Genomic DNA, 25,795 nt, shown 5'->3' with positions numbered 1-25,795 from the left:
AGTTTGTCGCCGCTGCACGTTTCTGCGCAATTGTAAAGCATGTCGTGTTTGGTATCCATGTACTCGGCCTAAGATCACATTTTTTATTTCATCAAACATTTGGGCAATATAGTGATTTTTTAGTGCATTAAAAAAAAAAAAGTGTGTTTTTTCCCCAAAAAATGCGTTTGAAAAATCGCTGCGCAAATATCGTGTGAAAAAAAAAAATGAAACACCCACCATTTTAATCGGTAGGGCTTTTGCTTTAAAAAAACACTTCATGTTTGGGGGTTCAAAGTAATTTTCTTGCAAAAAAAAATATTTTTTCATGTAAACAAAAAGTGTCAGAAAGGGCTTTTTCTTCAAGTGGTTAGAAGAGTGGGTGATGTGTGACATAAGCTTCTAAATGTTGTGTATAAAATGCCAGGACAGTTCAAAACCTCCCCAAAAAACCGCTCCCAAAAAATCCCACACATGTGGTATCCCCGTACTCAGGAGAAGCAGCAGAATTTATTTTGGGGTGTCATTTCACATATGCCCCTGGCATGTGTGAGCAATATATCATTTAGTGACAACATTGTGAAAAAATAAAAAAATAAAATAAAGGTTTGTAATTTTCCCGCAACTTGTGGCAAAATATAAAATATTCCATGGACTCAACATGCCTCTCAGCAAATAGCTTGGGGTGTCTACTTTCTAAAATGGGGTCATTTGTGGGGGTTTTGTGCCATCTTGGCATTTTATGGCCTTCAAAACTGTAATAGGTAGTGAGGAGTGAAATCAAAAATTTACGCCCTTAGAAAGCCTGAAGGCGGTTCTTGGCTTTCAGGGCCCCGTACGCAGCTAGGCTCCCAAAAAATCCCACACATGTGGTATCCCCGTACTCAGGAGAAGCAGCAGAATTTATTTTGGGGTGTCATTTCACATATGCCCCTGGCATGTGTGAGCAATATATCATTTAGTGACAACATTGTGAAAAAAATAAATAAATAAAATAAAAGTTTGTAATTTTCCCGCAACTTGTGGCAAAATATAAAATATTCCATGGACTCAACATGCCTCTCAGCAAATAGCTTGGGGTGTCTACTTTCTAAAATTGGGTCATTTGTGGGGGTTTTGTGCCATCTTGGCATTTTATGGCCTTCAAAACTGTAATAGGTAGTGAGGCGTGAAATCAAAAATTTACGCCCTTAGAAAGCCTGAAGGCGGTTCTTGGCTTTCGGGGCCCCGTACGCAGCTAGGCTCCCAAAAAATCCCACACATGTGGTATCCCCGTACTCAGGAGAAGCAGCATAATTTATTTTGGGGTGTCATTTCACATATGCCCATGGCATGTGTGAGCAATATATCATTTAGTGACAACTTTGTGAAAAAATAAATAAAAAAACAAAAGTTTGTAATTTTCCCGCAACTTGCGGCAAAATATAAAATATTCCATGGACTCAACATGCCTCTCAGAAAATAGCTTGGGGTGTCTACTTTCTAAAATGGGGTCATTTGTGGGGGTTTTGTGCCATCTTGGCATTTTATGGCCTTCAAAACTGTAACAGGTAGTGAGGAGTGAACTCAAAAATGTACGCCCCTAGAAAGCCTGAAGGCGGTTCTTGGCTTTCGGGGCCCCGTACGCAGCTAGGCTCCCAAAAAATCCCACACATGTGGTATCCCCGTACTCAGGAGAAGCAGCAGAATTTATTTTGGGGTGTCATTTCACATATGCCCACGGCATGCGTGAGCAATATATCATTTAGTGACAACTTTGTGAAAAAATAAAAAATAAATAAAAGTTTGTAATTTTCCCGCAACTTGTGGCAAAATATAAAATATTCCATGGACTCAACATGCCTCTCAGCAAATAGCTTGGGGTGTCTACTTTCTAAAATGGGGTCATTTGGGGGGGTTTTGTGCCATCTTGGCATTTTATGGCCTTCAAAACTGTAATAGGTAGTGAGGAGTGAAATGAAAAATTTACGCCCTTAGAAAGCCTGAAGGCGGTGCTTGGTTTTCGGGGCCCCGTACGCAGCTAGGCTCCCAAAAAGTCCCACACATGTGGTATCCCCGTACTCAGGAGGAGCAGCAGAATTTATTTTGGGGTGTAATTTCACATATGCCCATAGCATGTGTGAGCAATATATCATTTAGTGACAACTTTGTGAAAAATTAATAAAGTTTGTAATTTTCCCGCAACTTGTGGCAAAATATAAAATATTCCATGGACTCAACATGCCTCTCAACAAATAGCTTGGGGTGTCTACTTTCTAAAATGGGGTCATTTGTGGGGGTTTTGTGCCATCTTGGCATTTTATGGCCTTCAAAACTGTGATAGGTAGTGAGGAGTAAAATGACATATGTATGCCCTTAGAAATCCTGAAGGCGGTGCTTGGCTTTCGGGGCCCCGTACGCGGCTAGGCTTCCAAAAAGTCGACCACATGTGGTATCCCCGTACTCAGGAGAAGCAGCAGAATGTATTTTGGGGTACAATTCCACATATAACCATGGCATGTGTGAGCAATATATCATTTAGTGACAACTTTGTGTAAAAAAAAAAGAAAATCTTTTTTTTGTCATTATTCAATCGCTTGCGGCAAAAAAATAAAATATTCAATGGGCTCAACATGCCTCTTATCAATTTCCTTAGGGTGTCTACTTTCCAAAATGGGGTCATTTGGGGGGGTTTGTACTGCCCTGCCATTTTAGCACCTCAAGAAATTAGATAGGCAGTCATAAACTAAAAGCTGCGTAAATTCCAGAAAATGTACCTTAGCTTGTAGATGTGACAACTTTTGCGCAAACCAATAAATATGCAGTTATTGACTTTTTTTTTACCAAAGACATGTGGCTGAATACATTTTGGCCTAAATGTATGACTAAAATTGAGTTTATTGGATTTTTCTAATAACAAAAAGTAGAAAATATCATTTTTTTTCAAAATTTGCGGTCTTTTTACGTTTATATCGCAAAAAATAAAAATTGCAGAGTCAGTCAAATACCTTTAAAAGAAAGCTCTATTTGTGGGAAAAAAAGGACACAAATTTCGTTTGGGTACAACATTGCATGACCGCGCAATTACCAGTTAAAGCAGCGCAGTGCCAAATTGTAAAAAGACCTCTGGTCATTTACCAGCAAAATGGTCCGGTCTGAAAGTGGTTAAATATAATCTTTTTTTCTTTACAAATGACAGTGTTGCTGCAGCTGGTCCTATACATGGTACCGATGTGCCACTTTACACACAGGCTCTAAATTTAAAGGAATTTTTCATTTTTATTTTTTCACTTTAAGCATCATTAAAATCACTGGTCCTGTAAAAGAATCAATTTTAAAAGGTTTTTTTGCATTGATACATGTCCCCCAGGGCAATACCCAGGCCCCCATACTCTTTTTATGGCCAATAATTTGCATATAAGTCTTCAAAATGGAGACTTTTGATTTTTCATGATCGGGTCCCATAGACTTTAATAGAGGGGGGGTGTTTGGCCCATCATTACTTAGGACAGTCTGGGAATCACTATTTACACAGCAGCTGAAGCCAAATAGCTATAACTCATCAATCTTGGCTGAACAGTTGACCATTTGGGAAATGTTCAAATCAACTACATGGGCAGAATGCATGCCTGCACAAATTTTCATAAGTCTTACTGAGCACCTCCAGATCCTCCAATAAACAGGTACTTTTATATGTAATATTAGCATTTCCTAGTGGAGTGGAGAACTGTCCTGCCCCCCTTTGCCTCTTGCATCCTCTTAAGGCCCAAAGGAGGTATGGGAGCTTGCAATGGGTTGTCCATTGTTTAACCAATATTTTTACTAGCATAATTATAACTTGCATATTGGAGCTTAGATTCATGGAGAATTTACATTCTACACCTCAAATCAGTTTAGACATTAATGCTATACACAAATGTACAAACCCTTTGCTCTATAAAGTTCTTGAAACACACTGGATATCTTTTTTTTTAAATTAAAGACAGTATAATTACCCATGGCAAAGAATGGTATTCCCAGCAGAGTCGAGTTGTATTTTCCATCAGTAACGAAAAATATCCCTGCCGCGGTGACAATGGAGATACAGATTGTTAGTACTCCGAGTAGGCCCAGAAAAGGCTTGCTGCGTAGACAGTCTTTCATAGAGCTGGAGAGAGTGGCAGCCAGAAGGACCAGCATGAGACTCACCACTATCTTACTTCTAGACAACTCTATGGTTTTCTGGAAGTCTCTTAGCAAGCTGAACGAAGCCATTGAATAGAGCTGAATGTCTGGGTGTTCCTCTTGCAGCTGGTGAATTAGTGTGCAAAATTCATTTTCCCACTGCTCGTTGATGTGGTCCTGGATCACAGAGCCATAGTTCTGGAGGTAGTAGGTCATTTGGATGGCTCTGGCGGATTTGACCCGCTGATCCTTGCTGTTTGGCACTTCGGCAACCCCACCCAGCTGGTGTCCAATAAAACTCTGCCTTCCATTCTGTACAGAAATAAAACAAAAAGCTACATTAAAAATCTTACATGACAAATAATGATAACATTTACACTTGACTGGAAAGGTTAACTTTAAATTTGATTTTCCTACATCTTTGAAACCCTGGGCTGATAGGCTACTATGATTGCCACCTGCAATGGTAAATGGTACCACTAATGAGAACTGAAGACTTCATAGGAATATTTAAGTTTAATAATATATAGCAATGTCATGCTATAGGAATCCTACATACAGTAGTTATGTAGTATTGCCTGTGTATAACACTGAATAAATTACACTTTTGCTAAAATGTAAAGTAGTGAGTGTACAGCCTCTATAACAGTATAAATGTCCTGCCCCCCTTAAAAATAACTCAACACACAATCATTAATGTCTAAATCTTTGGCAACAAAAGTGAGTACACCCCTAAGTGAAAATGTCCAAATTGGGCCCAAAGTGTCAATATTTTGTGTGGCCACCATTTTTTTCCAGCACTGCCTTAACCCTCTTGGACATGGAGTTTACCAGAGCGCTCCAGGTTGCCACTGGAGTCCATTTATACTCCTCCATGATGACATCATGGAGCTGGTGGTTATTAGAGACCTTGCTCTCCACCACCTTCCATTTGAGGATGCCCCACAGATGCTCAATAGAGTTTAGAGGTGGAGACATGCTTGGCCAGTCCATCACCTTTACCCTTAGCATCTTTAGCAAGGCAGTGGTGGTCTTGGAGGTGTGTTTGGGATTGTTATATAGTTGGAATACTGCCCTACGGCTCAGTCTCCGAAGGGAGGGGATCATGATCTACTTCTGTATGTCACATTACATGTTGGCATTCATGGTTCCCTCAATGAACTGTAACTCCCCAGTGCCAAAAGCACTCATGCAGCCCCAGACCATGACACTCCCACCAACATGCTTTACTGTAAGCAAGACACACTTGTCTTTGTACTCCTCACTTGGTTACTGCCAGACACGCCTGAACCAAATAAGTTTATCTTGGTCTCATCGAACCACAGGACATGGCTCCAGTAATCCATGTCTGCTTGTCTTCAGCAAACTGTTTGCGGGCTTTCTTGTGCATCATCTTAAGAAGAGGCTTCCTTCTGTGAGGACAGCCAAGTAAACCAATTTGATGCAGTGTGCGGCATATGGTCTGAGCACTGACAGGCTGACCCCTCACCCCTTCAACCTCCGCAGCAATGCTGGCAGCACTCATACGTCTATTTGCTAAAGACAACCTCTGGATATGATGCTGAGAACGTGCACTCACAATCTTTGATTGACTATGGCGAGGCCTGTTCTGAGTGGAACCTGTCCTGTTAAACCGTGTGGTCTTGGCCACCGTGCTGCAGCTCAATTTCAGGGTCTTGGCAATGTTCTTATAGCCTAGGTCAGTAATGGCGAACCTTGGCACTCCAGTTTTGGAACTACATTTCCCATGATGCTCCTCTACACTGTAGAACGTACGAGCATCATGGGAAATGTAGTTCCAAAACATCTGGGGTGCCAATGTTCACCATCACTGGCCTAGGCCATCTTTATGTAGCGCAACAATTCTTTTTTTCAGATACTCTAGAGTTCTCTGCCATGAGGTGCCATGTTGAAGTTCCAGTGACCATCATGAGAGATTGTGAGCAATAACACAAAATTTAACACACCTGCTCCCCATTCACACCTGGGACCTTGTAACACACTTACGAGTCACATGACACCAGGGAGGGGAAATTGCTAATTTGGACATTTTCACTTAGGGGTGTACTCATTTTTGTTGCCAGTGGTTTAGACATTAATGGCTGTGTGTTGAGTTATTTTTAGGGGACAGCAAATTTACACTGTTACACAAGCTGTACACTCACTACTTTACATTTTAGCAAAGTGTAATTTCTTCAGTGTTGTCCCATGAAAAGATATAATAAAATATTTACAAAAATGTGAGGGGTGTACTCACTTTTGTGAAATACTGTCTATAAATATTATTCAAAAGAGGCTCTCAAATGCTAAATGTGCAAATTCTACAAGCTTACACCAAACAACTTTCTTTATACCAAACTATCCATAACTGTATACAGATCAGAAAAGAAAGCTGGAAAAAAAATCAACCCTTTCCTGCCCAGCCCTGGCATCCCTCTTTATGCCCGGAGGGTGGGACAGACTTCCTGATTACTTGACCAGTATGAGTGACTGTTACCATAGGTGTCTGGGGGGGTGTGCCAAGTGTGCCTGGGCACACCCTAATCATTATGTGCATTGTTGATTCCCCCTACTTCCTGTCCCCCCTCTTGATGCCCACACCCCCTTACCCTGCAGTGCTGCTGGCTTCCTTCCTCTCTTCTCCCCCTGGCTACTTCAGGATGAAGATCGGGGGAAGGGATTAGTAAATAGCTTTTGGCTGCCACACATATGCATTATGTGGGTGGAAAGGTTTAAGTGTTACTAAACCCAGGACCCTGCATTCACTATATCTGGTCTCCCACAGTACACAGAATGTGGAAATACAAGTACTTTAGTAAATATAAACTGCTAAATACCGTTTCTCATTAGCAGTATATAGCAGTCTTGTGACTTCTATTAGTGTCTGGTTAAAGCTTGTAGGAGGAGTTTTCATTCTACTCTGACTGTCCTATGAGGCTACAGGACCTTTGACCCTCTGTCAGGACAGTGCTGATTGGCCCTGTGCTGATCACATGCACTCTCCCAAGAAAAAAAAAACTCTCTAGCAATACAGACCAAACTGAGCATGTGCAGAGTGACTCCAAAGGCTCTGCCTTATCAGCAGATGGATTGGAGACAGTGGAAGAAGGGAAAGATCAGAGAAGACCCGATCAAACAGCCTTTTTACACAATGCAGAGGATTAACCCCTTAGGTTCCACAGTGAGTATAACAATCATGCTTTACTGCATATACATACTGATTTTAATGTTGTGGGTTTAGTAACTTTAAGGAAAACTCATATAATTAATGCAAATCTGTCAGGTGCTTCTAAATTTCAGTTAACATTACAGATAAAGATATGGCGCCACATGATGTCTATAGCTACCATTACTATTTTTCAGATACCTTTCTGTGCAGGTCCCAATGTCGCACGGGTATCCTTGTCTACTAATGTGTATTAGCATTTATAATGGAAGTCTATGGACGTTTATATGGCTTAGTGTTTGGCGCCATCTAGCGGTTGACCTTTTTACCTAGGATGTTGGGTGACCTACCCATGGACACCCTCTCTTGCACTGCATGCTGGGTAGGCCATAAAAGGACCCCTGGGTAGGACATCTTAGGTCGCTTGGGAATGCATGGCCTGTATGTGAGGACTTGTGAGGAGGCCTCCCGGAAGAAGTGGCCTATTGCCCTTGCAGAGTGCAACTCTGCACAATTGTGTGAGTGACCTGAAGTGCCAAAGACACAGTGATCAGATTGGGAATATCCAGAGACACTCGTTTGAGCATCGGAGGACCAGGTCCACCTATCGGAATGGAATAGAATGGAACGGAGTGGCATAGAAGCAAGCTGCAAACACCGGACCAAAGCTACCATACCGAGATTCCGATCCAGTTGGTGAGCGGGTTGTGGCCCACAGTTTTCTAGTCTTGCACCTAGTAAGACTTATATGCAGGCCTCGCTGGAATCCATAGTCCCACGGAGGAGGAGTATAGCAACTGACACTAGGCAGGCATAAGGCCTACTTACTGTCGCATCTCAAGTATTGTATTATAATTACGGAAGCAACACTAGGATCATCATTAACTCAACTTTAATTACTTTAACCCTTGGATTTCAAATTACAAGGAATTATCATTGCTAGCGAAAGCAAGAAGACTAAAGACTGAGTACTTTAAGTGAGATCTCACGTAAAGCTATAAAAGTAAGGGGAGTTCCTATATATATATATATATATATATATATATATATATATATATATATATATAGTTTTATCAAAATTCATTGTCCTGTCATTCTATGTTGGGATGACAGTACAATCGCTGCAATCACCTGTTTACCAATATATACAGTAAAATATACTTTGGTTAAGTGCCTCATTGTGTGGAGTATTGTTTTCTCCCAGCAGGTGGAGCCAGTGGATCCTGAGAGGACAATACAGGTATATTGTGTTATATTATATTGTACTGTATTGTATTGCACCACAGCTGTGGGGTTTATTAGCAGAGTGCAGGCCAAAATCAAACCAGCAGCTCCTTTGGGGGTCAGTGCTACACCAATATCCAATGAAAGATGACAATAAGACTTGGTTTACACTATGCAGGGTGGTTGCGGGTATGGGAATCTCAGCTGTTCCCACACCCACAACCACCCCCAGCCAAAACGGACTGGTCTTTAAAGACACACGGGGCTGCCATTCATTGGCATTTATAATGGCACCCCACACATCTCAAACCAAAAAGGTGCAGGAACCGCAGGGAAATCACACGATCCAAAAGCTCCATGCGATTTCCCGGACGTTGTTTTTCCAAAATGGTGCTTTAACCTTTTTCTGTGGGAAAAGCAGGCATGGCATTCAAATTAATGGGCTGCCATGGTCATGCAAATGCAGCCAACACACCTTCACAGATATTTCAAGGAATAAAAGTATGACTGGGGTGGTTATAAGGCCATATGTCAGAGACGTTTATGTCAGAGAAGCTGGGGCCTCATTTAGTAGTGGATAACGTGACAAGGGTGATATGACTGATAAGCAAGGTCAAAGAAGGCACTGGTGCACCTGACCTCTATCTGTATTGTTAATTATTAAACTGAAGATTTGGTGGGCTCGTTTTTAACCTCCCTTCTATAATCATCTTCCCATTGGCTGCAAAATATTAAAAAAATATTTGAGCTTGCTCTCCTTTCACACATCACAGCCCCCTGCTGCATGTGTTCCTTTAGTCTATATCACATTAAGCATTTTTTCAGTTATCCGACACACGGTCGGATTTTCTGACGAAAAATGTGCGATCGGAAAATCTGACCATGTGTGGGCTCCATCGGACTTTTTCCGTCAGATTTTCTGACGCACAAAGTTTGAGAGCAGGATCTTAAATTTTTTTCCACAATAAAATCTGATCGCATAAATTCCGATCATGCGTAGACAATTTCCACGCATGCTCAGAATAAACTAAGAGACGAAAGCTATTGGCTACTGGCCCATTTATAGTCCCAACATAAGTGTTTGACATCACCTCGTTCAGAACGATCGGCAATTCCGACAACTTTGTGCGACCGTGTGTATGCAAGACAAGTTTGGGCCAAAATCAGTAAGTTAGTGTAGGTTTTTGCTGTCACTTTGCGTGCATTTTTTAAATTTTTTTTTGCTGCGGTGTCATTCCTTTTTAATGGCACATCGACACATTATGTCAATGCATCTGGGCAACACTGTGGTGTAAAGCGCAGCAATGCACTGGGGTGCTTTGGTGGCTCATACAGCACCGGTTAATGCACCATGGAAGCTTGAACCTGCCCTTAGAGACCTAACAAAAAATTTGCTGTTTTAAAGGTGTGACGATGCATCCTGGGGTGGCGGTGGGGTGGATTTGTTCTTGAAGCCCTGGGCTCACAACAAGTGGGTTGGATAGGGGTGGGTATCATCCAACCTTGAAGAGGGCCAACACTGGATTGAACAATTGAACAGCATTGAGTCTGCAGGAGGCAGAGGTGGTGAATATTGCCATGAGAGCTGCTTTTTGTTTTACAGCTTCCAGGCAATATATTTTTAATTAATAGAAAGGAGGAGCTGGTGGTTGGTATGTACTAGTGGATATGGCACCTCATCCCAAAATTAAGATATAATAGAAAACAAGGGAAGTTGGATTATAATGGTGCCACCGACAACTAGACACAATCAATATCATAGAAATATATACATTTAAAAAGACAAGATAATACAAAATATAAGAACCACAGTATAGAAGTGGAGCACTATATATTTTTAATTAATAGCAAAAAAATGAAGATGAACTCTAAATTAAAAAAGGCAGCTAGGAATTCCCAATCAAAAGTGAGCATTTATAAGCATTTGTATAGAATACATTTTTATTGTGTTTTTAAGTCTTTACACCTGAAAGTATGTTTACTGATGGACCCGAACATCATTGCAGTCAATGTAATTATTGTCTTTTAACTTTTTTTACCCTTTTTTTACTTACCTGTTGTGTGTTTTTATTTAAATAACCATTCTGTCTGGAAGTTCTTTATTTAAGTACAGATAGAAGAGACTTGCCCCGATCAAGGCTATAAAATCAGTTTTACAGCAGCTCTGATTGTTGCCTTTGTAAGCAAAGTAGATGTCCGCAGGCCAGAATAATTTAACGCTCGGTGGCTGTCTGCATATGAATACATAAAACATCTGTGGACTTTATTGGGTTAGTTATTCTTTATGGATACGCAGTGCACCATACACAGTAATTTATACTCTGACAACAATTCAGTGCCATGTTACCCTTCCCCATAATATATATATGTATATTTCAAGCATTTCCCTTTTTTTATTTTGATGATTATGGCTTACAGCTAGTGAAAACCCAAAATTCAGTATCTCAGAAAATTTGAATATTACATAAGACCAATAAAAATAAAGGATTTTGAATACAGAAATGTTAGCTTATTGAAAAGTATGTCCATGTACAGTATAAGTATAGTATGCACTATACCAATACTTGGTTGGGGCTTTAGAAATTTCCTGGTAGAGGGCTGTGCTGACTTTGGACTAAAAATAATAAAACACAGCAGACCAACACCAGCAGATGACATGGCTCCCCAATTCATCATGGACTGTGGTCAATTTTGCATTTCATTTAGAAATCAAGGTCCTAGAGTCTGGAGGAAGAGTGGAGAAACACAGAATCTAAGTAGCATGAGGTCCAGTGTGAAGTTTCCACAGTCCGTGATGATTTGGGGAGCCATGTTGTCTGCTGGTGTTGGTCCACTGTGTTTTATCAAGTCCAAAGTCAGCACAGCCCTCTACCAGGAAATTCTAGAGCACCTCACACTTTCCTCTGCTGACCAGCTTAATGGAGATTCTGATTTCATTTTCCAGCAGGACTTGGCACCTGCCCACACTGCCAAAAGTATCAATACCTGGTTCAATGATCATGGTATCACTGTGCTTGATTGGCCAGCAACCTGCCTGATCTAAACCCCATAGAGAATCCGTGGGGTATTATCAAAAGGAAGATGTGAGACAACAGACACAACAATGCAGATGAGCTGAAGGCCGCTATCAAAGCAACCTGGGCTTCCATATCGCCTCCATTCCAAGCCACATTGATGCTGTAATTCATGCAAAAGGAGCCCAACCAAGTATTGAGTGCATATTATACTGTACATGGATATACTTTTCAGTAAGTCAAAATTTCTGTATTAAAAATATTTTTTTTCATTGGTTATATGCAATATAAAAAATTTCTGAAATACTGAATTTTGTGTTTTCATAGGCCATAATCATCAAAATTTAATGAAAAAAAAATAAATGCTTGAAATATATCACTCTGTGTGTGATGCTGCATACACACGACCGGACTTTCTGGCAGACTAGGTCTGACGGTCTTCCGACAGACTTTCGGCGGAGTTGCGAAGGACCTTCCAGACAAATGGACTTGTCCACACACGAACGGACTAAGTCCATTCGAAAGTTCATTTGTTTTGAACACGATGACGTACGACGGGACTAAAAAAGAAAGTTCAATAGCCAGCAGCCAATTGATCCCCTTGCGTTGTATTTGGTGCGTCGGACTAGTATACAGACAAACGGTTTTCCTGATAGGAATTGAGTCCATCGGACAGATTTGAAACATTTTCTATTTCTAGGTCCGTCTGATTTTTATAACAAAAAACAATCAGATTAGCGCACACACGATCCGATTGTCCGAGGGACTGATTCCATCGGACCTAGTCTGACGGAAAGTCCGGTCATGTGTATGCGGCATAACACATCTATATAAAATATAGGAGTTTCACTTTTATTAATTGAATTACTGAAATAAATGTACTTTTTGATGATATTCAGATTTTTTGAGATGCACCTGTGTGTGTATGTGTGTGTATGTATATATATATATATATATATACACACACACATACATATATATATATATATATATATATATATACATACATATATATATATATATATATATATATATATATATATATATATATATATATATATATATATATATATATATATATATATAAATCTTCTTTCGAGGTATGTAACCCAACTTTGATCTGAAAGACCTATATAGCATTAAATGTACAACCCAGAGAGCAAAGCCTACCTACTACAGTCTGGGAACCCCTGCCTGCGATGTAAGAGAGGAATTCCACATCCACTGTTGAGTGTTCAAAGTAAAGGAGTCTATTTAAACACAAAGAAAACTTATAAAAAATAAAGTTTTTTTTTTGTGCTGACTATAGTAAATAAATAAAATCCGAACAAAACAAGTAAAGTTTCCCTTTAAAGGCCCTGTGAGCAACAAATAGTGTTTTAATATGGAAGGAAAATATGACTTCCAAAATATCTTACAAAAGACCTTTCCATAAATGTGTGTGCATATTTTTGATTAAAGCTGAACTCAGATACAACAAATTAATACAGTTCTGCATTCATTAATACATCATTACATTTATTTTTTTAATGCAAGCAGTGTAAATACTTGGATTTAACGTGGCATCAGGCTCTTTCAGTCCATGTACAGCAGAGGTCAGAATGGAAGAGGGAGAGGCAAATCAAGAAGCCAATCAGTTCCATCTGCTGACAAGGAACATGCTCACAGAAGGAGAGAGAAGAGTGACAGAGAGATGAGCTAATCAGTCTACTCCTTCTCCTTTATTGTGCAGGCACAGACTAAGAGATGGACAAGGGTTATTTTAACCCTTTTGTTGCCAGAGCCATTTTTAAAATGTGTGTACTCGTGGCAAAATCCAAAAAGGCTTGAAAATTTGCTAAACCCTGAAAAATACACTGTTTTGTCAAAAGTATTGGTACACCTGCCTTTACACACAATGGCATCCCAGTCTTCGTCTGTAGAGTTCAATATTGAGTTGGTCCATCCTTTGCAGCTATATAACCCCAAGCTTGCTCATCCATGTCTTTATAGATCTTGCTTTGTGCAATGGTCATATTGGAACAGGAAGGGGCCATCCAACTCTTCTGGGAAGGCTGTCCACAAGGTTTAGGAGTGTGTCTATGGGAATGTTTGATCATTCTTCCAGAAGAACATTTGTGAGCTCAGGCACTGAGATAGACGAGAAGGCCCAGTTCACAGTCTCCGCTCTAATTTCCCAAAGATGATCTATCAGGTTGAGGTCAAGACTGTGTGCAGACCAGTCAAGTTCCTCCACCCCAAACTCGCTCATCCACACAATATTGCAAAAAGTATTGGGTCACCCCTCATTGGGTGGAGGGGGGATTATGGTGTGAGGGTTGTTTTTCAGGGGTTGGACTTGGCCCCTTAGTTCTAGTCAAGGGAACTCTTAAGTTGTCAGCATACCAAGACATTTTGGACAATTTCATGTTTCATTCAACTTTGTGGGAACAGTGTGGTGATGGCCCCTTCCTGTTCCAACATGGCTGCGCACCAATGCACAAAGCAAGGTCCATAAAGACAGGGATGAGTGAGTTTGGGGTGGAGAAACTTGACTGTCCTGCATAAAGTCCTGACCTCAACCCATTTAAAATGCATCCAATTCACATACTGTATATGTGAACCCAGCCTTATAACATCTCTGTCATGTGTTTTTTCTGGATTTTTGGTTGATATTTTGTCTCTATCATTTAAAATACACCTATGATAAAAAAAATATAGACCCTTCATTTTTATGTAAGTGGGCAAACTTACAAAATCTGCAGGGGATTAAATAATTATTTTCCCCACTGTGTGTATATATCCGGTTCCCGACCAGCGCACGCCGATGTACGTTGGCAGAATGGCACGGGCAGGCATATTGGCGTACAGGTACGTCTAATCTTCAATGCCGCCCTGCCATCGGCTTGCGTGCCGGTCGGGACCTCCGTGAGTCTGGTCGCGGGTCCCGCGGACTCGATCGCCATGGGCATACCCACGATCGTCTCACGGGACGGCTGAATGGAGAAGTGCCGTTGTAAACAGCATTTCTCCATTCTGCCTAGCAACTAATGACGCTGATCTCTGTTCCATGTGATTGGAGCAGAGATCATTGTTCACTAAATGAAAGCCCAACCCCCCACAGTTAGTAACACACCCCTAGGAACACTTAACCCCTACACTGCCACCCACTGGTTAACCCCTTCACTGCCAGTGTCATTTACAGAGGAATCACTGCATTTATATAGCAGTGATTGATGTATAAATGACAATGGTTCCAAAAATGTGTCAAAAATGTCCGATGTGTCTGCCATAATGTCGCAGTCACAATAAAAATCGCTGATCGCTGCGATTACTAGTAAAAAAAAATAATAAAAAATTATTAATAAAAATGCAATAAAATTATCCCTATTTTGTAAACGCTATAACTTTTGCACAAACCAATCAATAATCGATTACTGCGATTTTTTTTTACCAAAAGAATGTAGAAGAATACGTACCGGCCTAAAATGTTTTTTTATATATTTTTGGGGGATATTTATTATAACAAAAAGTAAAAAATAATGCGTTTTTTTCAAAATTGTCGCTCTATTTTTGTTTATAGCGCAAAAAATAAAAACCGCAGGGGTGATCAAATACCACCAAAAGAAAGCTCTATTTGTGGGAAAAAAAGGACGTCAATTTTGTTTGGGAGCCACTTCGCATGACCGTGCAATTGTCAGTTAAAGCGATGCAGTGCCGAATCGCAAAAAGTGGTCTGGTCTTTGACCAGCAAAATGGTCCGGTCTGTAAGTGGATATATATATATATATATATATATATATATACTTGTATTATTATTATTTTTTCCTTAAAGCAGAGACCTTGGAGAATAAAGGTCGTATTCCCAAATTTTTATGTCTCACCATTTCAGTTTAATGGTTTATCAAACCCATATTTTTAGTAACGGTAATTTTGATGCACACAAGCATAATTCATTTTTTGGCATTCTAATAGATCCAGATCTCCCAGACCTCCCAATAAAGAGTACCTGCCACAGCCTATTGCTTTCACAAGGGATGTTTACATTGTAAAAAAATATATATATTAACATAAGGTTGTATTAAGTGTTGTATTGTATGTAGATTGCGCATGCATATGTAAACAGTGTTCGTACCACACATGTGAGGTATTGCCGCAAACATAACAGCGAGAGTAATATTTTTTAGCGCTAGACCTCCTTTTGTAACTATAAACTGATAACCTGTAAAAAAAGAAAGCAAAACTTATGGAAATTTTTAAGTATGTTTGTCGCCATTCAATAAGCATGTGCAATTTTAAAGTGTGACAAATTAGGGATCTATTTACTCGGCATAATATCATCTTTTATATTTTACCAAAAATGTGGGGTTATATATTGTGTGTTTTTGCATTAAAATACCATTGTGACATAAAAATTGCAACAATCACCATTTTATTCTTTAGGGCCACTGCTAAAAAAATATATATAGAGGCATACCCCACTTTTAAGTACACAATGGGGTTTATTTACTAAAGCTGGAAAGTGCAAAATCAGGTTCCCTTCTGCATAGAAACCAAAGAGCTTCCAGGTTTTATTACCAAAGCTTAATTGAACAAGCTGGGGTTAGAAGCCCATTGGTTTTTATGCAGAAGGGAGCCTGATTTTGCACTTTTCAGCTTTAGTAAATAAACCCCATTGTGTACTTAAAAGTGGGGTATGCCTCTATATATATTTTTTTAGCAGTGGCCCTAAAGAATAAAATGGTGATTGTTGCAATTTTTATGTCACAATGGTATTTTAATGCAAAAACACACAATATATAACCCCGTTATAATGGTTGGGGGTTCTAGGTAACTTTCTAGCAAAAAACAAACAGAAAAAACTAATTTTTACCTGTAAACAAAAAATGCCAGAATAGGCCTGGGTTTTCAAATGGTTATACTATACAGTAAAATGTACCTTCCCCCCACCTCAGCTTGTGCAAACAATCCAAGACATTGAGTCACCTTGGTTTATAATTTCCCACATGGACAGTGAGATAACAGTGCCACGTGATTTTATGACAAACAACTGAAAATGACTCTTTGCGTCTCACAGAAAAAAAGCCACTAACCTAATTATCACCCCAACACTTGCTGAATTTGTTATATGTTGCTGTATGTAGATCATATATGTCAACTGCAAGTGATTCTAGCAAATAACAAATCATTCACATCAACTGTGCTGAGACAGGGGAATTCCACATGTCACAGCTGCACAGAATAAAACAAGAGATCTGATGCTGGGAAGTAAAAATGTGCTAGGCTAAATAGTTTTATATTATAGTCCAATTTTACCCTCCAGAAAAAAAATTAACTGTTCATTTCCAGATCCTGACTATACTGTCAAATATGTCTTAGCCCTTGTACACACAGTCGGACATTCCGACGGAAAATGTCCGATCGGACCATGTTGTCGGATAATCCGACCGTCTGTGGGCTTCATCTGACTTTTTCCGTCGGAATGTCCGACCAACAAAGTTTGAGAGCTGGGTATAAAAATTTTCCCGACAACATGATCCGATCAGACTTTGTCTGATTGTGTATAGAGAATTCCGATCGGACAAAGTGCCACGCATGCTCAAATCAAATTCCTAGACCAAAGCTATTGGCTACTAGCCTGAACGTAGTCCCGTCGTAACTAAATAACGTCATCACGTTGTGAACGATTGGATTTTCCGTCAACTTTGTCCGACCGTGTGTATGCAACACCAGTTTCGGACAAAATCCGTCGGAAAAAATCAGACGGATTTTGTTGTCGGAATGTCCGAACGTGTGTACAAGGGCTAAGATGTTGAAATAATCTGATGCTGCTGTGCAACTTTCTGTGATCGGACGGCCATGTTAGTAGGGGTTTGTATGCCCCCTACCAGTCCCACCTTGCTCCTCCATGAACCCAAGACTACTATGAAGGTGTTCTGGTTGGCCGAGGATATCTGCAAAATATCTTCATAACCTCCTCCCGCTGAGACTGAGCTGCACAGTTCTGGATTCAGAGCTGTCAAAATCCCAGATCTGTGGCAGGGGAATCATTACCAGCCCCAATGTGATAGCAGTAAATAGAGAGAAAAAAAAACGATTAAACAATTTATAAAAAAAAAAAGGAAATCTAAACTGAAGGTCTATCGCAGGATCCAGGCAAAGTTACTTACCTTGTCCCCAGGATCCTGCGATGTCCCCCCGCTGTGTGTGCAAGCTGTCCTCCGCCTCATCTATTACAGTGATGAGCTCCATTCCCTGCGAGTGTTGCGACGCACAGGGATGGAGCACGGCGCCAAATTCAAAAAGTGAAAAACACATTACATATACAGTACATTGTAATCTTACAGATTACATTACCGTATCACATTATTTCACCTCCTTTTGTCCCTAGTGGTTTGTCCAGTGTCCTGCATGCAGTTTTATATTATAAATACGGTTCTTTCTGCCTGGAAACTGGAGATTGTCCATAGCAACCAAAAAGTGTCCGTTTACATCAAAAGCAGTTTCAGACCAGCTAGAAAACAGCAAAAATAAATAAGAATCACTCGCAGAATTGAGCAATAGCTATTTGTGGGGAATGTTTCATCAAACACTGAAAGTAATGACAGCGACAATTCTGCAACTGAGCACATTTCTGTGTTTTTGATTTGATTAAATTATTGAATCATTTTTTTTATTATTATATTATTATTTGCTATACTAATTTATAGTTATATATTATATTACAATTTTTGATTTTGTGTTTCAAACTTTATCATACCCGGGATGTCTACTAAATGCCAAATTTCCATGCAAAACATTGTACAGCTTTGAGCATCAAAAATCTGAAATAATCATACCGCCAGGGAGGTTAAAGGCTATAGGGAGAATGGGAACCCCTTAAGATAGCCCCAGTAAGTGTGCAGGCTTGGGAACTCAATGCAGAGATGATATAAAAGGAATCCCCAAGAGATTAACGATACTAGTGTTATGAGTCCATCCTGTTCAAAATGTGTATTTTGTAAAATAAGGATAATATAAATTATAAACTATTATTTAACTAGTAACAAAACTATACAAAGCATCCGTTTTAAAGATTTGCTGTGTTATAGGGAATGCCTAGAAATGGTAACTGTGGCTAAACAGGAATTTTTATTCTTTTCTTGAACTTTTCAGGCACTGCTTCCCCTGATTCCTAGTCTCACCAGATATGGAGTGAGATTTCGTTCATTGTTCTCCTTGCTGAAGAAGAAGCTGTACACAGAGACCTGCAATGCAAGGATTTCTCTGCTTCTGTTTCATTCATTCTGTGGATCTATGCTTCTTCCACCCCCTCTTGATCATTACTCCACCATTCATCAGATCAGCGGAAAACAAGGGGCAGCTCTGACATGAAGATGCACAGTCCTGCTCTGTCCACCTCCACAATATAACACAGTACAAAACAAGGCATGGTAAAGGTAACATCTGGTGTGGACCCCTCCATGTTACTAAATTATAGGCTCTATTAAGAGCAATAGCACAAAAGAAAGAAGCTACTCAGCATTCACCAGCACACCCTGAAAGAGGTGATGGGCTTCTCTGTTTTAGGCTCCCAGGTTGTGGCTCATAAATCCACCTTGAATGGCAATAGCTGACAGTAACAGGTCAAGGTAAAGAACTGAGATACGAGATTGTGGTCATATAAAAAGAGGTCAGAGCTAACAGGATTGTCAAAAAACAGGCAGAGATTGCTGACAAGCAATAGGCAGGAATCTTGGTCAGTAGCAAGTTGAGTCATCATCAAGAATCAGAAACATGAGTGATGTCACAAAAACTGGAGCCTAGCAGCAGAGTCTCCAAAAAACATTTTGCTTGTGCATCTGTAGCGAAGTGCTCCATGTACTGACCATGCTCAGATGCTGGCACAGTCCCTTTTCCCACATGCCCTTGAAATCCTGGACATACGCAGGTGATATAAGTGTCTCTACTTCCTGCCCTTTGAATGTTCTGAGAGATCACACCTAATGAGACAGAAGTAGCTGGGCATATGATGTGCTACTAGGTGTATGTTCCTCTACTGTTAAAATATAACTACAACTAAAACTTTTTTTTTTTTTGTTGCTGTTTGTGTCCCCATTAGGGAAATTCCCCCTATCTATTTGTCCTATTTACCATTATCATTGAAAGTGAAAGTAATAGAAAATCCCACATTTTGGGTTGTGCTCAGAAATGTAAGAGGGAAAATCTTCCAATGGGGACACTAATTCTGGTGACCTTGGGATCTCCAAGGAATTCCCTTTAATTAGGGATTTCCTCTCACTTCCTCTTTTGCTATGGGATACAGATGGCTACACAGATGGAACACAGATGGCCAAAAAAAAAAAAATATCTGACAGGGGTTTTAACCCTCCCTTTCTCTATTCAAAATGAAAGAAAACAGTTTTGCCTATAGTTCTACTTGTGTGGTTGGCTCCCATGCCCACAGCCATTTCCCTGTGTTTTCAGTCCAGAGACTCCTCCAGCCACTCACCTGTGGAACCGGCCCTGGGATCCCTCCAGCTACTCCCCTGGACTACTAGACCCAGCTTACCTCATAAATAACTGTTCTTCTACTTTATTTGTTGATTGTATTGTTTACTGAAGTAGTAATTCCTCTCTATGTTATATTCCTTTTGATTTTCACAGAGATTGTGCTGTACAGTCCTTCCTGATTAACAGAAACATTGCTCTTAGGAGGTCCTGTTTGCATAGTTATGTTATCTGTTTAACATTGTATTATATACTCAATGCATATCAATTGCCCTTCTGACCTTATCATCCCCTTATTCTTGATGGTATTCCTGCTACAAGAACTACTCAAGCACACAGGGCCAGTTCAGGATTTGGATGAGTTAATGAATGAGTGCCTTGTATAGGGCTACCTATTCAAACTGAATCAACTCAGGGCGCTTTTGCTGCTGGTGTCCATCTGCAGTATAGTGCGGTCCTTTGCCCCATGGGGTCCTGATGCGCTTACAAACACATACAACATGCTGACCAATTTTTTCAATAGGATCTAATTAACCTACCAACATGTCTTTGGATTGTGGGAGGAAACCCACACAGGCACAGGGGGAACATGTAAACATCAGGCAGATGGTGTCGTGATCGGAATTTGAACCAGCGACCCTATTGCTGCTAGGTGAAAGTGCTAACCACTACACCACTGTGCTGCCTCTCAGTGGATAAGAGATAATGCGGTCTGATCCAATCATATGGGATCCCGCCCAGCAAGCAAAGCTGGCCATTAAGGCTTTGGAGGGAGAAGCATGAAGGTTAATCCTTTAACTACCAGCAGAAGACCGGAATTCCCTTGACAAGATAGAGACATGTTTGAAACAGTGTACAATTAAGCAGTAGCATTTGGGCATCTCAGGGTTGTGCAGAAAGTAGAGAATAGGAGAGTTCATTCTGCAATATGCACTGGAAGTGCAAGATATGATGTAAGGAAAAGTGCCAGGAAGAACAGCCCAACTAGGGTGAGGCTGAATAAACAATTTGTAGCTGAAAAGATCAGAGAAACCCTGATAGGAACAAACCCAATGTAAAATTCCACCAATTGTTAGAAACAGACAGGAGTAGGGAAGTCGAAGTCCTGATGCACTCATGACGATCATAGGTGTAAAATCATTAGACTCACCTGCAACCGAATGGACAACTTCATGTAAGGTTGCCATCCAGAAATTGACAGGGGGGGCCAAGACAAGACCTGAATTGTTTAAACTTTGTCCACAATGTCTATGTGTGGTGGTGGGTATCTTGGTATAGGAGCAGGGCTTTGCTTCCTTGTGTCAGAGCTGACCCACGGTAATCAAATACCATCAGAAAAAGAGAGGAAGCACAGATCCACAGTATGAATGGAGCAAAAGCAGGAAAATAAATGACATTGCAACATTATAGTAATGTATGTTAAAGTAAACTGTGGTAGCAAGACCGTAAAAAGGCATGTTTTATTATGCCTTACCGCAATGCAGAATTGAAAAGCTTCTTTATAGTTTCTCTTTTGCCGTAGACTAACACATGGAACAATGTCTAGATCAGAGTAAAGCTTGAAGAATCCATGAATGTACAAATCTTTTTTTTTCCTGCAGCTACTGGTAATATTTCTGTCAATATGCTACTTATACATGCAGAGCATTTAGTACAGATGACTTGCACACAATCAGCAATAATAATCCATCGCATTGAACTGTCCTCTGTTGCTTCAGTGCCGTTCTATAAACAAAACTTTGCCTTACCCTCTGCGAAATGCCAAGCGGCACAGCTGAGCGGACTGCGCTCCGCAGATTTATTATGCAGATTTGAACATTTCCTGTTCCCATCCAATACAACTCCAGGCTGTACAAAGCAACCATGTCACATTTACAATATAAAATACAGAATAAACTGACGGCAGGTGCCAAAAAAGTAAAAATATACAATATAGTGTAAATGTAGCCTGGCTTTGTTCTTTGAATATAATCAAACATTTTGCTAGAAGGCTCAGCGTCCTGCCATTAATACAGTTCTGCTGCCAATTCATTTTGTTAATACCGTTCCGAATATATATGTGGCCTTTTAAAGAAATCATTGAATTTAAACTATGACTCTGTTTTGTTTGAAAAAGTCCTTGAATTGTTGACAATATGGCAGCAAGGAGATCAGCACTGTACAGGTCTTGTGTCTGTTCGCTTTTTGCATGGATATTGTGTACATAGTATAGTAAACATAGTATTAGGCCAAAAGGGGCAAATTCACTAGACTCATCCAAACTCTACTTGAACCCCACAGTAGTTAAAATATTAAGATACAAAATTCATCAGAAATATATTAGTATCATGCTGTAGCAAATTGGTACCACCCTAACAAAATCCCTTTCTTCATTTCAGAATGTGCTCATATTAATTGTGGGTGGAGGCTTCAGCCCAGCATGGTATGGATTATTGCAGTGCAATAACCTACCCCCACCTGCTAACAGTTTGACAGAGCTTCTTACCAGCAAAAATATGATTGTAAGTGGATCTGTCAAGACATAAAGTATAGCAGCTGCCATTGTTGACTTTAAAATGCGCAATATGGCCAAAGCCTGTGGACACCCCCAAGGAGGTAGTTTACATTTTCAGGACCCCATTTTAAAAATGTTATTAGGATTCACTAATAAACCCTGGAGTAACTCTTTAAATCATCCTCCATTCACTAAACTTAGCCAAACACATAAAGCTGGCTGAGCAAGAGAAATCCATAAATTCCCCCCACTCTAAATAGACTGGATGGACGAATCCCCATCCACCCATGGCTATCAGAATGCCCAAACAGTGATTGCAGCTGATTAGATGTCATATTTAGGCCTATTTTTTTCTCCCCAGCTCCTTTGATTTCTCAATTTTTTTTTATTCATCTGGGTGGTTTTTCAGGACTATCCACAGCTTTTTTTGTATATTCAGAAGAATTATCAAAAATTAAAGCCATGTAGGACAAGCTTAAAGTGGTTGTAAACCCTTACAAACCACTTTGACCTACAGGTAAGCCTAGATTAAGGTTTACCTGTAGGCAGGGCCAGATTAAGAACATCATGGGCCTGGTGCTGAGGATTTTGGTGGGGCCTTTTATAAAAAATAAATAAAAATGCAAACTATTTTTTGTTATAACAAATTAAATGAGAGAGAGAGAGAGGGATGAAAGAGGATGCACATGAGGATGTGTGGGAATGACATCAACGCAGCCTGGCCAAGTCAAGTGACCGAAGGCACAGAACCCAGAAAGAAGACCGGGTGAAGATGGAAGTGCTCGGGCCCCGCCGGATTGATCACAGCACAGCACTGGAGGGCTCAGTCTGACAATTTAAGTGTACCCTAATGTGCTAATATGCTGTGCATACTTGTACATTATGGCATAACTTACCCCAGGGCCTCTAAAAAGTAGTAATGTTAGAAAAGTTTACTACCGCTTTAATATCACAGGAGCCTCTCATGGGGCCCCTACTGACCCTGCGGCCCTTGGGCAGTGCCTAAGTACATAGCTGTCAACATTTCAAAAATATTTTCAGGGACGCTTTTTTTTTTACAAGTGCTATATTTGGAGTAGCTGACATCACCTATGTTCCTCTATACATCACAATAGTAATTATACAATTAAATAAGTACTAATAATGGGGCAGAACAAATATGAGGACTGTGAGATTTCCTTTAGTTGAACTAACAAAAGTGCCCATTCTAGAGCTGGTAACATTGAGGATATTCAGTATAATTTTAAAGAACAGTTTTTGTGGGTAAGAGGCATAGGGGAGGAGTATGGATGGTATAAAAGTGGGAATTATGTGCAGGTGAGGGAGAGGAATGTGGACACTATGTACATGAGAGGAGTGCAGAGGGTATGGCAGAAGGCACTATGTATAGGAGAGAAGTGTGGAGAGTAGGACAGTAAGCAGTAATTACAGGAGAGGAGTGTGGAGGGAGGGTATGACAGTGAGTAGTATGTACAGGAGAGGAGTGTGGAGGGTACGAGAGCGGGCACTATGTACAGGAGAGAAGTGTGTAAGATATGACAGCGGGCGTTATGTATAGGAGAGAAGTGTGGAGAGTATGACAGTGGGCACTATGTATAGGAGAGGAGGATGAAGTAGTCTGGGAAGGAAAAATGCAAAGGTTTGTGGAAGGATGTTTAGGGACTGCGTAGTGGTTAAGCAGGCCATACATGGATTGAAATTACACCAATTAAGCAGAGACCAGCCATAGTCGATCTATGTATGGGCTAGCTGGTTTTACACAAGTCAACCTATTTACCGACTTGAGTACAACCAGCCTGTCAGGTTTTCCCCAAAACAATCAGTGCTGCCAGCTATAGTTAGCAACACTGATCATTGTATTCACGGGCAGAACACAATAACACTGCGGGAGTGATTACCCCATTCACAGGTCAGCAGGTGAGAGGGTGTGTGGGGACAGGCTGGGGAGAGATACTAGTCAGTCCCTGGGTAGGACTGGTTAGTATCAGAGTCAGATACACACAGGTTACATACTTTTTTTTTATGAATGAAACAGTTTCTTTACAAAAAAAGGTTTGAAAAATTGCTGCGCAAATATCGTGTAATGTTGCAAAGACCACCATTTTATTCCATAAGGCGTCTGCTAAAACAATATATAATTCTTGAGGGTTCTGAGTAATTTTGTAGCATAAAAAGAAAAAAAAAACACACACAATGACTTTTACATGTAGGAGAGAAGTGTCAGAATGGGCCTGGGTGGCAAGGGGTTAATTATCATAAGTAATATACAAATAATTATTATAAGCACTGTGAGTTCATCCTCTCAGTCTGCTGCAGAGTGTTCCAGCTTGTATTTATACTGGCCGCTCTGTATGTAGCTTATGACAGGCTGCGCAAGCAGCCCTGTATCTCCGGAACCAGGGCTCGACAAACCCCAGGCGCCAGGTCGCATTTGCGACTAGAATTGCAGCACAGCTGTGGGGTATCCTGTCTCCGTGCACACCTCCCCTCCCCCCCAGCGTGATTGCGGCCGGTAATTGAGGCCCCGGCTTTGAGGCCTTCTGGGGTCCCATACGTCCTGGAATATGGCGCCCTCTTGTGGTGGCCATGGGTATGACAACCAGCAATGCTAATGAAGCTTCCACTGCTTTCTCTGCCCACCTATTTTTTATTCTAACACCCTAGAGAATAAAATGGTGGTTGTTGCGATACTATCTGCCACACCGTATTTGCGCAGCGGTCTTACAAGCGCACTTTTTTTGGGGAAAAATAATTGAATTAAAAAAATAAGACAACAATAAAGTTAGCCCAATTTTTTTTTATATTGTGAAAGATAATGTTACGCAGAGTAAATTGATACCCAACATGTCACGCTTCAAAATTGCGACAAACATTTACCCTTTAAAATCTCCATAGGCGACGTTTAAACAAATTCTACAGGTTGCATGTTTTGAGTTACAGAGGAGGTCTAGGGCTAGAATTATTGCTCTCGCTCTACAGATCACGGCGATACCTCACATGTTTGGTTTGAGCACCGCTTTCATATGCGGGCGCTACTCACGAATGCGTTTGCCTGTGCATGTGAGCTTGGCGCGACGGGGCACATTTAAAATTATTTATTTTTTTCTTATTTATTTTAACTTATTTTACATTTTTCCTCTGTGCTTTTAAAAAAAAATTGTCACTTTTATTCCTATTACAAGGAATGTAAAAATCCCTTGTAATAGAAAAAATCATGACAGGTCCTCTTAAATATGGGATCTGAGGGGTCAGAAAGACGTCAGATCTCATATTTACACTAAAATGCAATAAAAAAAAAATGTAATT

At 40.4% G+C, this 25,795-nt stretch overlaps 1 protein-coding gene across 1 annotated transcript in view; it reads right to left on the bottom strand.

Moving 5' to 3' along the window:
* The window catches only part of PTCHD4 (patched domain containing 4), a 290,629-nt gene that overhangs the window by 62,141 nt on the left and 202,693 nt on the right, over window positions 1–25,795 (bottom strand). The window contains exon 2 of the mRNA XM_077488898.1: window positions 3,954–4,434. Coding sequence (XP_077345024.1) covers window positions 3,954–4,434 — 481 coding nt within the window. The remainder of the gene's footprint in view (window positions 1–3,953; window positions 4,435–25,795) is intronic.

The sequence above is a fragment of the Lithobates pipiens genome, unplaced genomic scaffold (assembly GCF_037356315.1).
Source record: "Lithobates pipiens isolate NorthernLeopardFrog02 unplaced genomic scaffold, aLitPip1_a1.2 Scaffold_18, whole genome shotgun sequence".
NCBI lineage: Eukaryota > Metazoa > Chordata > Amphibia > Anura > Ranidae > Lithobates > Lithobates pipiens.
Note: the sequence above shows the minus strand (reverse complement) of the source record. Positions and strands in the feature narration are given on the sequence as shown.